Source organism: Hippocampus guttulatus, chromosome 10 (assembly GCF_054856545.1).
Source record: "Hippocampus guttulatus isolate MCC_2025c chromosome 10, RoL_Hgut_1.0, whole genome shotgun sequence".
In the NCBI taxonomy this organism is placed as follows: domain Eukaryota; kingdom Metazoa; phylum Chordata; class Actinopteri; order Syngnathiformes; family Syngnathidae; genus Hippocampus; species Hippocampus guttulatus.
This window is the reverse complement of record NC_141270.1, coordinates 6791850-6805496: the sequence shown is the minus strand read 5'-3', so window position 1 is coordinate 6805496 and position 13647 is coordinate 6791850. Positions and strand designations below refer to the sequence as shown.

Sequence of the window (13647 nt, the reverse complement as noted above, 5' to 3'; positions counted from 1 at the left end):
AATGCCTACTGTGATTCGTCTGCGGTTGTTTATATTCCGGATCTACTTTGCTGCACCAAAGTAAGCACATTTTTAATTTGAATTTTCAACATGCTAATTTCAAAGCAGATTCAAGACATCCTGTGCCAGATGTAGCAAAGTGGTCCCAGCGCATAGGAAGCTACATCTCAAGAACTCTGTACCTACTGTGATACATGAATGAGGCTTTGCGAAGTTCAGGGGCTGCTTTGCTCCACTCTGCATAATTATTTTCATTTCCACCTTATTCAAATTTGGCTAGGATATGAGTACTTTGGGGATTAACTGCACAACCTTCTCAGCAAATTACTCATGCTATAATTGTTGATGGTCTTGAAATGTCATCATACTGTGCAGATTCAAGACACCCTTGAACCTGAATTAGCAAAGCAGCCGCAGAATCTAACCAAGCCTTTGTTTCACAGTGCACGAGTGGAATGAGAGTCATCAGTCGTTTATTGACTACTAGTGCCACCTTTGGAGGATATGAAATAACTCCTCAAATGCATTCCATATGGAACACACCTTGTTTTGTCAAAAAAAAGGTTGTGTTTAATTTTCATACAAAAACTGCCGCCATGTCTTCCTGGTGTCATAGTGACAACTGCACGAAAAAGCAACTAACCTGATTTGTGTTTTTTGTTTGAAAACAATGACCAAAGCCTTTTCGAGGTCCTGAGTTTATCAAAGAAAAACACGAGAAATACAAAAGAAACTTGTGTCGTAAAGGAAAAGGCTGCGCAGTCCCACTCATTTTAAGTCCGACACTTAAAATCAGATGCTAATAAAACATCAGGAGGCGTCGCTGTGCTCTGTGTTTAAAAAATAAAAATAAAATGAAAAATCACAAAAGTTGGGTCGCTCCTCCTGGTGAGCCAGCTCGAAGGCACCACGGCAGGGTGTTGCTACTAAGAAACAAGTCATTCTCCTTCAGCTTCGAAATGATGAAAAAACAGACCCGCGGAAGGTTAAAGGTCTTAAAAAAAAAAAAAGTGACAAGGTCCACATGGGGACGTTTGGCTCGGATTACCTGCAACAGGTAGAAGCACCATTCAACCTAGTTGGTTGGGTTCTTCTGCGGCTGGTGAGGGTTAAAACGGGAAATCGACCATTACAGGTTTGTAAACACAGGCACCAGGGTGGCAGAAAAATGATTGACTACCGTGGATCTGAACTGAAACCATGGCCGAACCTTCTGCCAGGCAGTAGAGTAAACATTACTAGCGGTGCCATCGGAGAATGCAAAAGTTTCTGCCACCCAGAAGTACGTGTTACATCATCGTGGAATGTCTTTTGGTCGGCACTGTTTTTTTTTGTTTTTTTTTACCGCCGTGGCTGGTGGCGGTTGGACGATGAGGACGGCGCCACGGCCGCCAGCGAGGAGCAGGCCGCGGCGTCCTCGGCTTCCTCCGGCTCGCTGCTGGCGTGGAGCTCTTGGCTGACGCTGGACTGCAGGGCGGCCGGCGTCAGCCACTCTTTGGGCAGGCAGCTCTGCAGGAAGGGCACGCACGAGCTGAAATAGGCCAGGCGGTTCACCCAGCGCGGGATCTCGCGGCCGCACAGGATCTGGAAAAAACAAGGAGGATGAAGAAGAAGAGCAACTGAATACAGCGGAACAACAATAATCAGATAGTGTTCCCTGTTGAAAAAATGGACACGGAAATACTCTACAGTATTAGACGGAATAAAAACGGTCATGAAAATAGAACGTGAATAATTGCACTTGTACAAGCATTGGGTTTCTGTTTCTGGTGTGTGCACTTTGGCCGCCAGCGGGCAGAATAACACGAACAGACATACTAGGTGAAGTTTGAATGATAAAACAAAAGAAAACAGAACAAAGCTGCACTTGATATGTCTTTGCAGAGGATAAAGAATACACACCTGTAGGTATTGTTGTATGTTGTGTATGTATGTATTGCTAAGTTTTATGTTGAAATATGAATTGAGGTTTACAATTACCACAAGATCGATGCTAGTTTTGTTAGCCCATCTATGCTCCATTTTGCATTGTGTTTCAGCAAGTTCGTGTGTATGTTTGTTAATTGATTGTTTTTATGTTAAGCCACTCACAAATAAGACAAGAGGACATTCACGTCAACTTAGTGTACATCACAGGGCTTTCAAAGAATATTGGAGAAAAAAAAAAGCTTGCCTCACTTCTCCATTACGACAACGGAAGCGCCCAAGCGTGTACGGCCGTGTATGTGTGTGCCAGCTGGCTGTGCATGCCTGGACTTGTATCGTTACATTTTAATCCCCCTCTCAGCGTCGGGACTAACCATAAGACTCCCCGCTCATTAGTAAGAGCAGGATAAGCCGATTTAGACCTCACGTGCGCACACACACAGTGCGAAGTCAGCGGACACTTCAGTTGCTGTATTGGAGAAGTGAGGCAATCATTTGCCTTTTTTCCCCCGCACTATTCTTTAAAAGCACCACAATTTACAATTTGCATGCATTCAACAGCCAAATATGGACGGATAATGCACTTTGGAGTTCAACCTCCCTTGCGTCCCCGAAGGCATCTCATGAGATTTCATCTCAGACATCCGTGCCGCCGCCCTCCCACACTTAAATATGGTCGATTTAGCACAGGGGTAAACGAAGAACCACAATCTAGCGGGGGGGGGGGGGGGGGGGGGGGGCTCATATATCCGACCATAATTTCATGATTTCCGACAGGAAAATTGGATTTAAATGAAATAGGGATTATGATCAATCTCACTGAATTACCCAAAACAAGTGGTGCAATCAGTTTGCATTCCCGTCGGGGACTAATTACATGGAATGCAAAGAAATCCACCTACCATAGCATTTGCATGCGCGTGTATGTGTTGTGTGTGTGTTAAGGTGTGTAGCTACCATACCTCTGACAACGCCGAGGAGAAGTGGTTACAGTTCTTGTGCATGAGGTGGTAAGCGTTGCCTTTGTACTCCTTGCCCATTTCCTCCATGATGCGCTCCACGTCGTCCTCGGTGAAGTCGGTGCTGCCCAGGACGATGGCTTCTCTGCGCGCGCACACACACACACACACACACACACACACACACACACACACACACACACACACACACACACACACATACATCATACATGCCGTCATGTCACAATGTCGAGTCTTAACGTGGATGATTGTAGTAGAAAATCTCAGGTTGAACCAAAGCAGTTTCTCTGCATTGGAATACAGAAAAGGACCAAAAAAAATACTGTAAATACAAATACAATAAAAATATATTTTCGATTAAAATTAATAAAAAAATGCAAAGTCACCAAATATTTAAAAAAAAAAACTAAAGTACCGGTAACCAAAATATTTTTAACTTAAAATATATACTGTATATATATATATATATATATATATATATATATATATATATATAAAATCTTCTGTTTAATTCTAAATTAGGAAATAAGTATCTAAAATAAATTTGAATTAAATTGCCCTACAAACAGCTCAATTTCATTCCTTTTGGATAGAAATATTTTATGTCCGAATATGGACAATTTCATATTGCTACACAAAGCAACACTACCTTTTAAAAGTGATTATTATTAACCCGTCTAGCAAGTCTATTAACTTACTTTGATACGTGAACTGGCTGGTAAATGCCATTGCAATCAATGACAGCATAACAAATTAGTTGTATTGAGTTCTTGATAAGGAGGGATTTTTGCAGATGCTCACCAGTGACAAAAAGTATTGTTATTTATCCTCTGACGCGAGTTTAACTAAAAACTCGTGAGGAATGCTGGGGTTAAAACTCTGAAATTTGATGAGGGTTTTAGTGGCATATTTACCCCTGAAAGTGTGAGTCCCACTGTATTTATTTGATTACTGTGACTCGGTAGGCAGCAAAGATGCGTGCCTGTCCGTGAAAGACCACAGGGCACATCAATTAGAGCAGAAGGAATGGGACACACACGCACGCACAATGTGGGCTGATCGGGAGAATGAGCAAAGATTTCTCAACAGACTTACTTGAATTTAAAGGTGTCGCCCAGCTCCGTGGCGTCACCTGGTGTGATCTCAAAGATCCCTGAGAAGGGGTATGGGTGACCCCCATAGGCAAATTCTATAAAGACACACACACACACTCTATAAAGACACACACACACACACACACACACACACACACACACACACACACGGACAAAAACACACAGACACACAGGACCATTTCGAAAGGCTTTCCGTGGCGAGACACGGCGCCATGAGATGAGCTTACCTCGGCCGTAGATCTCGATCCCTGAGTGGAAGACGCCGATGCCGAGCGTGCTGGTAAATTCGTTGATCCAATACTGAGGAAGCAAAAACAACAATTATAAAAAACACAGTTCAGACCAAATCCTTGTCATGTTGTGGGTAATTTGGTCTGCTTATCTTTTCATTTTGGGGATTCCGTGGCATATAACAATGAGGAGTTTCTAATATATTGACCCTCTTCTGAATCCAAATAATGTAACCAACATATTTGTTTAATTACTACAAAAAAAATTACAAATAAAGTATGGTGATGAAGAGAAGAGTTGAAATTGATTAATGATAAACGGCGATCATGTATTTTGCACCAATGACAATAAAGTTGTCAATGTTAGGCGAATAACAGCGACTTGTATTTATTTTATTGAGGTTGTTATTGGTTACATTCAATATGCGTTTCAGTGAAACTCTTGACATTTGCAAAGAATGGGGATGAACCTTGCCACAAATAGCAAAAATCTAAAACGTTGATCCCCGTTGCGGAAAGATGCCACAAGCTCGAGGCAAAGCACTGAAAACTGTGAGGATCATCAAGTATCAACACCAAATATTTACACAATCATTAACTACTGTTACATTAATGACTGTATTCAGCAAATTATTCATGAGGCTCCTCAGAAGTATGGACCAGCATAGGAGCCGAAATAATAATAATAATAATAATAATATATGCCCGCGAGCTATCACGTTACACAAACGGTATTGGCGTTAAGTCGAACTCACATTCTGCCATTTACACGAAATAAGAAATGTTTAGGAAAAATACAGTCGATAAGTTCAACCGAATAGCAAAACCAATATTCCACCATGTGACATTAAAGTAGTACCTTTATTGCTTTGGCCTGAGCAGAAAAAGTGACTAGACAAGATTGTCAACAAATAACGAAATCTGTGAACGCAAGTTAGCCAAATGCCAAATCACAGATTTGCATTGGTTTTCATTGTATGTTCTCAATCAGAAATGTTAATTGATCGCCAAGGGACAATTATCAACAAAAGTGATTTTGTGAGTATCCAGATGCTCACCAAATTCGTTTTTTCATCCAACCAATAGGTTTTTACAGTCTTGAGAATATTCACATGATTTCAGTCAGCTGTGGTCATGTGAAAATACTTTGAGTGACAATTTTAAAAACACAACGTGATATCTTTTTCATCGGGGGGGGGGGCATAATGAGGAAATTACTTCCATGTCTAAATGCATGACAGCTGCTTATATGCTTATGCCACACTTTAATTGTCAAGAATTTTAAGACAGAGCCATCTGTTGGACGCACATTTGTAGCCCAGGCGACGCACCGTGCCGACAAAAGAAATGCTGCTTGTATCCTCCTCGCAATTGTGGTGACATAAGACTCTTATCTCCGAGCTTGTTAAAGCCTGCTGCCTGCATGGCACAATGTGTGCCTCTCAGAGGTCTTTTTAAAGGCATAAATCGCAAAAAATTGCATTCAAACACTTAAAGTACTTGGAAACACTTAAGTATTTGGAATGTGAGACTGAAATGGTGACGTTTAAAATGTGGCCATTAACCTGGAAACGTCGTGAATATGTGGACGCAAAACATTTATGAATATGAAGAGTGTGAAAAATACTTCCAAAGATGGTGTAGTTAATTCACTCCCAAAGACGTTTTTAAACGTCTTTTCAGACTTGGTCCAGAATTGGCTGGCACTGAATGAGTTAAGTCCTGTAAGAATTTTGTGCTGTGAGATTAGTGCAATATAAAATATGTTGCTTGGCTGGAAGACGCTGGCCCTAAAGCACTCAGACCCAAACAGGAAATGCGCTTCGCCCAGCTGGGGATGGACGCGCTTTATGATGGACTCGTCTTTTGGTGTGATGATCCTGTAAGTCATGTGACACTATTGATCCTCAAATGGAAAGATGAATGAGCCATTTTTAAGAGATGTGTTCTCTGGAAGCGCCGCAGTGGGCTACAGGGTTCGCTGTCTCATCTGAAGTGTCTTCCAGGGATAAAATAATGATGATATCCTTCACTCATTCAGTACCAGCCAATTCTAGACCAAGTCTGAAAAGACGTTTAAAAACGTCTTTGGGAGTGAATGAGTTAAATATTATTCAATTGTGAACAGCAGCAAGTAAAATGGAAATAGTACAACAAAGTCCACTTAAAATCCTCTTCTTATAAAGCTATTTGAGCATTTATTTACAGTACACAGGTTTTGAAGATATTACAAGGAGATGGAATTAATGCTGAAACGGCTTGCCATAATCCGGAGCGTTTAAACAAAAATCTTAAATCTGTGGTGCTCATATGACATGCGACGTTCACCAGATATCCGAGTCAAATCGCTTTCTCCACGTGGATAGAATATTTTTCCCCCTCCCAAAGGGAACAGCTGTACCGAAAAATGCAAATATGAATCCAAGTAAACTACACACGAGACTAGACTGGTTAATGGTGACACCAACAACCTTGTGAGCAGATGAAATACTAGACAAGGCCAGTGTGACCATTCTGAGGTCTCCCGACACAAAGAGCCCCTGCTAACTGTGGAAAAGTTCACCAGTGTGTCAATCAATGAGTCATCAATACTTGGGGGTGTGACTCAACACCCGTCTCCTTTGAATGATGACAACAATTCCACCAAAGATGCTTCTGCTATGAGGAAACGCACTCGTGGTCCCCTGTGTATTGAAAGCCCGATGAACACATTTTCGCGCATTTAATGCTTCCTCATTCGGAACCCAGACTAACCGGTATAAAATTGTCATTATTCTCACATAGCAGAAAGAATATTATGCCTCCAAGTTTGGTTGTATGCCATTTGTATGTGTTTGAAGTCAAGATGGCGCCCGAGTAGGCAGCCGTCAGCAAGTGCTCTCATGAGCCTTGCTTTTTTTGTTGTTTTTGTGTTTGTTTTGTCACTTTGTGTTTGTTGTTACGTCGTGTGGACCTGATGTGGACTTTTTTCAGCATTTTCTGGCCACGACATTCATCAAGGAGGAGACTCTGTGCTCGGTGGTTGCGCCTTCTCGGCAGCATGGGTATACCAGCACTGTTTTTGCCTGGGAGGAATGTCGGCGCCATTTGACTGTCGTTGCTGGACAGTCCCGGGGCGCTTGTGTCTTGCGCCTGTAATGGGCAGCATTTTTCACAGCCCCGCTTTGCTCAGCGGAGAGATCGGTGCTGTTGAACGGTCTGCGGCTGGATGGATGTAAGGCTTGAGGAGCCGACGATGAGAAGAAAGGAGCGCTAGCGTGGAGCGCCGATGCGGATTTGGAACTGGGAGCCGCGGCTTGGAGTTTGAAGCGGATTACGTGGGACAGGAGAAGTGAACTCATCTCTTTTCATCAATGGACGCTACAGCTTCGTGTTTGCTTTCAAAACTTAGCTTGTAGCAGACGTGTGCACATTTTCAGCATGTCGTCTCTGATCCACTGGTGAAAGGACACTTTGATCCTCTCCTCTTTCATCTATAACTGCTTCAGACAACAAAGTGTATGCAGAAAAGTGGTGAAGATTGCACGACTGTCTGTGTCCTATGTGTTGTGTTGTGTTATTTTTGTTATTTTGACTTCAAAATGGCGCCGCGAGAGTGGCTGCCTTTCCAGCAGCTCCTATATTTTGTTGTTCTACTTCTTCCTTTCATAACTTTGCTGCTGTGAATTGGGAATTTCTCCATTGCGAGACTAATAAAGGTTTTCTTATCTTATCTTATGTTGCTGCGTGCCTTAAATTATCCGTTTATTGAAGGTTTATGATTAGCAAAACAGCTGTGCTGATTTCTGTTAACCTGTGTAGAGGGTTTTACGATATATGTTTTTATATGCGCTTTAATATGTTTCAATGTGTTTAAACCATGTGGGATGGGTAAAACATTGTATGGCTTCTCATAGGGATGTTTGATACCACTTTTTTTTTTCAGACCGATACTCGTAGGAGTTTTCACACCGATTACTTATCAATACTGAGTACCGATACCTAAATTTCATTTAACATAATGACAAAAGATTGTGAACAAAGACATTTCTTTCTGATGCAGATGATTCACTCATGTGTCAATCAGCAGCACTATAGGGCCAAACACTGCCAAGGAGGACTGCCTCGATGTCAGATTTATTTTTTGTCTTAAGTATTAATGGTTGGTATCGGCAGTACCCGATACCCTAAAATAAGGCTGATATCAGTCCGATATGATACCTTGTATCAGGACTTGCCCAGTCGTTGTTTCTCAATATTGTATATATTCACGCAAGTATGGTACATATCCCACTGTGATAAAACTGAAATTGTACATCCCATAAGTGTCAATGTTGCCTCAGGGACCATGTTCAGGAAGAAGCTTTTCTTTCCACCACTTTGCACAGGTTCTGGCAGAAACAAGCAGGTAACGGTCTTTGAAGAGTCATGAGGGAATGTCAAAACAAAACAGGAAGACTGCAAATCGTTTATACGTGTTGTTTCACGTCCACTGGGTAGTTTGAAACAGTGCCGACATCGGTTTGCGTCTCTCCCACGTTTGCACAGCTAGGTTTCTGCAGAACAATGTCCTTATTGGGCCTTGACTGGTGATGCGGGACTCTCGAACGAGTAAAACAACATAACCGTGGTACTTGGAAATTATGACTGATAGTTTATTTTAACGCCAAAACGAGTGGCGTAAAACATGAAAAATGCATTTACGATTTTGAAGTATTAAGGAACCCACATGAAAGTATCGTCAGACAGTGGATTAAGATACAGTATATATAGATACACAAACATGAAAAATGCACTTTCGATTTTGAAGGATTAAGGAACCCACATGAAAGTATCGTCAAACAGTGGATTAAGATACAGTATATATAGACACACACACACACGAGATTGATCATTTCAAGCAGACGAATAAGTTTCCTTACCATATCGTAGACATTAAGAATGATCGGCTCGTTTGCCATCACACAAAATAGTGTTGTCCTCCAGGCAACCCGGTGTTGGTGTTTCTTCGGCGGGGTCCTCAACCTCCTCCTCCGCTCGCCCCCGGCTCCTTCCTACTTCCTCCCAGCGTGAGAGAATTCCAAAATAACCGTTAAACCTCCCCTGTCAAACTTGAACACTTTCACCAAAGACGGGCGGAAGGAGTAAAGGCTTCATCGGTTGCGTGGCGCCCTACATCTGACAGCCAGGCTTTTGTCAGCGGAGCTCGTGAAAACCACAAGAAAGAAAACGGCCCTGATGACGTCCAGTCGGTGACAAAAAGGTTGACTTTAAACGTCCTTTGGCTCCGGAGAAAATGAGTCTTCGCAACGCAAAAAACGATATATAAAACGATTCGTAAAATGACGTAATGTCGCGCCGAAGCCAAAGCTCATCCAGCTAGCACACCGGGGGATGTAAAGGGGGGGGGGCAGAGAACGAAACAGGAAGGAAGGAGTTATTGGGAAGGGAAAAAATTGGACTGTGAGTCAGAGTGGGCGAGAAGGCACGCGCACAATCGATCGACAAACCCTGCACTCGATTAGTCGCCCTTGCAAGTTTGCGGCGATTTCTGGGCAATGTAGTTGAGAAGCTAAAGCAGCTGCAGGCTACATGGGAGCTACTGTATTCCACGAGCGAAACCATCGGCACACGCTGTTTTATTTATCGCTGACAGATTATTTTTTTTGCGTTTACGTTTATTTAATGTCCTTATTTGGTTTAGCAGCTGAAAAATGTGGACGACATAAAATTTTAAAAACTTTTGCACAAAGTAGACATCTCTAATATTTTTACATCCGAAACCATTTTTTGTTTTCAATTCAGGTCTTTTTTTCCAGCAATTTCCATAATGAAATGGTGTTAGAAATGATCAATATGCTGACAACATATCATTTTAGCATTGTGGCTGACTTTCGTGTCCTGATCACAATAGCTGAATGCAATCCAACCCCAAAATCCCATTAAAATTGTTCACAGGTGAGTGTAGGAGCACACTATTAATACCCACAGCCTGAAAAGTGAATTTCAGGCACTGATTTGATAATAGACATTTGGTCCAAATTTATGATCATCCTTCCTTATAGCCATTTTGCTCCAGAAGTTCAATGAGCTCTTCTTGGTTAGAGAATTCTTGCAGGGAGGAGTTCATCTTATCCAGCAGATCCTCTCCCAGCAAGAACGTCTTGATGTCGTGCAGCGTCATAGCGATCCGGTGGTCAGTGATGCGATCCTGGGCGTAGTTGTACGTGCGGATTTTCTCGGACCTGCCTTTGGTGCCGATCTGTGCCAAAAGCATGGAGAATATGAGAGAATAAATAAGAATATTATAGAAAAGTTCATTTGCTTCAGTGAAAAAAAAGTCTCCTATGCAGGTTAATTTAATGCAGGAAAAAGTGTTTCAGAAAGTAAATTATAAATGCATTTATACTGTACACTAAAAATAATTTTGATTGGTTCTCATGTAACGTATATTTCTCACGATAGGGACTTTGGGATTTCCCTTTGTTGCAAACTAGAATCATCAAAATTATACAAATATGTCATGAAATATTTCACTCCATGTATTTTGAATCTATACAGTATATTAGTTTCATTGTATAGTATGAGTATATGTGTTGCATTGTGTTTGTGATTGTTAGTCCTGTTCAATAAATATCTGAAATTAAATCTGTGACTGTGGCTCTACATGCCACTTTTAAGTCCTGTGAGGGAAATTACATTGCCACAGCAGCGATATTTACCAATACATGGCTCAAGTTTGCAGTGGAAATCCGAAAGAATCCAGCTTTAGTTTGTTTTACTGCCCAAAGACAAGCATACTTCAGACAGCATGTACCTGTACTTTGCGCTGATTGTAGCGCTTGCTGGTCTCCTCCTCCACCTTCATGCTGTAAAGTTTTGCCCGTAGAACTTTCATGGCCTTCTCCTTGTTCTTTATCTGAGACCGCTCCTGCTGGCACTCCGCTACAACACCTTGGACACACAAAGAAGCACGACAGTTGGGATAGGATCATTCAAATCTTGTCAAGAGGCAAAGTGGCAGGGTGCGTTTGTACCAGTGGGCAGGTGCACTATTCTGACAGCGCTGTCTGTGGTGTTGACGTGTTGACCCCCCGCGCCACTTGCCCGCTTCGTTTCGATCTTGAGGTCCTTCGGGTTGATTGTGAACGTGATCTAAAGAGGTACACAACAAAACGGTCAGGTTGACATGAGAACCCAAACTCATTGCCTCACATTTAAGGATGTAATGCGTCTTGATATTTTTGTTTTTCACCTAAAATATGTGTATTCTGACACAAAAATAAAGACCGTAAACCTTCTGTTTTACAGCTGACACATAACAGGCTTCTACCTCAGTGGGTTGGGGCAGCACGGCCACAGTCATGGTGCTGGTGTGCATGCGGCCCTGCTTTTCAGTCTTGGGAACCCGTTGGACACGGTGAACGCCGCCTTCGAACTTCATCCTCTTGTAGCTCTGATAGCCGCTGATGCTCGCCGAGGCGTGACGCAGTCCACCTGGGCACAGGAAAAGAATACAACGAGCGAGTATTTCGTGAGCTTTCTTTCATTTATGTGTCCACTGACTGACCTATGTCACTGTTCATGTGTTCCAGAACGTCAAAGGACCAGCCGTTGTGCAGAGCGAAGCCCTCATACATGTCAAACAGCTTCAAAAGGGAAAAAAACAGAACCCAGTTAACTATTGAGAAAGTTGATATCCATAACTCATCATACTTAGCCAGTGGTGGGTGTCTCTAATCTTTTCATTCCATAAACTGTATATTTTTTTGTTTGTCCAATCAGATGACAGTCTGTGTTGCCATGTCAATCTAATCTCTCCAGGGCATTCAGAATCGGTCATGCTGGGTTATATAACTTCCAATATACAGTATTAGGAAAGGCACTTTTTTTTTTTTTTAACAAATCAGATTCAAGAACAGTGGCTCTTGACGACATCAGCATTTTTCCATCAGTTAAGTCCCTACCGAAGGCCCAGGTACCAAATGCACGGCTTGTCACACTGTACTTAGCGCAGATATTCTATACACTATAAACGTTTAAAATGAAGGCCAACCTCAGCAGTGAACAGCATGGCTTCCTGTCCGCCAACTCCTGCTGTCACTTCCAGCACAAGTTCACTCAGATCATCATCCTCCTCTGTGATCAAAAGATCCAATATCTGACATGGTGGCGGAAAATTGGATTAAAATACAATCAAACTGCACTCTGAATAAACAGTAGTCCCCCACTTAGCACAGGGGATCCATTCCAGAACACCCTGTGATACAGGAAATTAAAATCTGCAAAGTACCGACCATCATATATCACACGTGTCAAACTCAAGGCCCCGGGGTCAGATCTAGTCCTCGAAATAATTTAGCGTGGCACATGGAAGCAAATCATGTCCATCAACCTCCATGATTCTTCCATAATTGTTCAACAATAGTTGAAGAATATGTTAGGATGCTAAAATATTCTCATGCTTTCACAATCATAAGGGCCCCCTGAGAAAGAAAACACAACTACAATGTGGCCTGTGAAGTTACAAATTAACATAAAAAATAATGATAAATTATCAGAAAAAATATGTTTTTATGATAAAAAAAACACAACTACCTTCTGCCTCAGATCGTGGATGTTTTGCAAATAGCCTTCCTTCTCCTGCTCAGCCATTTCTCGTAGATCTTCATCTGTCGGAATACCCATAATCATACAATCGCTTCATTACATCCTCAGGAGTCGATCTCACCCTTGAGAAGTGCCTCCATCTCGATCATCTCCTTTTGCTTGGCGTCCAACTCCCTGATGGTTTGAATAAGGGGAGCCAGGAGGGACACTTTGGTCCTCTTGCCCCTTAACTCCTCAGCACTGCTCTGCTCCTGATCATCGCAGTTGACCGCGCTCAACAAATCGCTATAGTCTGAGTCAATCTTTTTCAGGTAGTCCAGCAGGGACCTCCTGGAGAATAATTCATCCAGGGATAATAACTTGGCCAGGTTCAACCTGCTGGCAGTGTGAAAAATCCTTGTGGTTCTGACGTAGTGATTATGAAACCTACTATATTTAATTAAACTTGAATAATTTGTAAAACCACTCGTGAGCAAGTTTAAGGCAGACTTCTTTTCTATAGGTAGGAGGTGAATAGCTCTTCTGAAAAACATGATTGAATGAATGATGTCTCTATTTCACATCAGAACCAGTCACTACCATCAGGATTCCGCGCATTCTTTGCAGTTGGTGGAATTACGACAGGTAACAATTTGCAAATTAACATGAGACCGAAATAGGGAACAGAGTACAAACTACAGATAAACAAGCAATCTAGCGAAAAAAACGAACGTTCAAATCGCCGAAATAGATTACCGGAGATGATGATAATTTATGGCGATAATGCAAATTTCCGTCATCTAGAACCCAGACAGACAAATTCCATTC

The 13647-nt window shown here is 42.1% G+C and overlaps 2 protein-coding genes across 3 annotated transcripts; both read right to left on the bottom strand.

Annotated features, from left to right (window-relative positions):
* Nucleotides 1-456: 456 nt before the first annotated feature.
* Nucleotides 457-9752, bottom strand: desi2 (desumoylating isopeptidase 2). Of its 2 annotated transcripts, XM_086121400.1 has the most exons (6): nucleotides 9153-9752; nucleotides 4249-4321; nucleotides 4002-4095; nucleotides 2889-3030; nucleotides 1346-1584; nucleotides 457-1099 (listed from the first exon to the last, which is right to left on the bottom strand). In XM_086121400.1, the coding sequence occupies exons 1-6, from the start codon at nucleotides 9189-9191 to the stop codon at nucleotides 1045-1047; spliced, it is 642 nt and encodes a 213-aa protein (XP_085977526.1). In that variant the 5' UTR covers nucleotides 9192-9752; the 3' UTR covers nucleotides 457-1044. The 2 variants fall into 2 exon arrangements, with proteins under 2 accessions (XP_085977526.1, XP_085977527.1); XM_086121401.1 differs by having other exon boundaries at nucleotides 457-1584; nucleotides 9153-9727.
* A 244-nt stretch (nucleotides 9753-9996) lies between these two features.
* mtrf1l (mitochondrial translational release factor 1-like) lies at nucleotides 9997-13373 on the bottom strand. Its single transcript, XM_086121399.1, has 8 exons — nucleotides 12962-13373; nucleotides 12829-12902; nucleotides 12287-12391; nucleotides 11801-11879; nucleotides 11564-11727; nucleotides 11268-11385; nucleotides 11048-11184; nucleotides 9997-10492 (listed from the first exon to the last, which is right to left on the bottom strand). The coding sequence occupies exons 1-8, from the start codon at nucleotides 13371-13373 to the stop codon at nucleotides 10280-10282; spliced, it is 1302 nt and encodes a 433-aa protein (XP_085977525.1). The 3' UTR covers nucleotides 9997-10279.
* Nucleotides 13374-13647: the final 274 nt, after the last annotated feature.

Coding starts and splice junctions, on each gene's coding strand:
- desi2 (XM_086121400.1), bottom strand. CDS start 9,191: ATGGCAAACGAGCCGATCATTCTTAATGTCTACGATATG. Junction 4,096..4,248: donor GATCGAGATCTACGGCCGAG/GTAAGCTCATCT, acceptor GTGTCTTTATAG/AATTTGCCTATGGGGGTCAC. Junction 1,100..1,345: donor AACCGCCACCAGCCACGGCG/GTAAAAAAAAAC, acceptor AACCCTCACCAG/CCGCAGAAGAACCCAACCAA.
- mtrf1l (XM_086121399.1), bottom strand. CDS start 13,373: ATGTTTTTCAGAAGAGCTATTCACCTCCTACCTATAGAAAAGAAGTCT. Junction 12,903..12,961: donor GATGGAGGCACTTCTCAAGG/GTGAGATCGACT, acceptor GTATTCCGACAG/ATGAAGATCTACGAGAAATG. Junction 12,392..12,828: donor TCCACGATCTGAGGCAGAAG/GTAGTTGTGTTT, acceptor CCACCATGTCAG/ATATTGGATCTTTTGATCAC.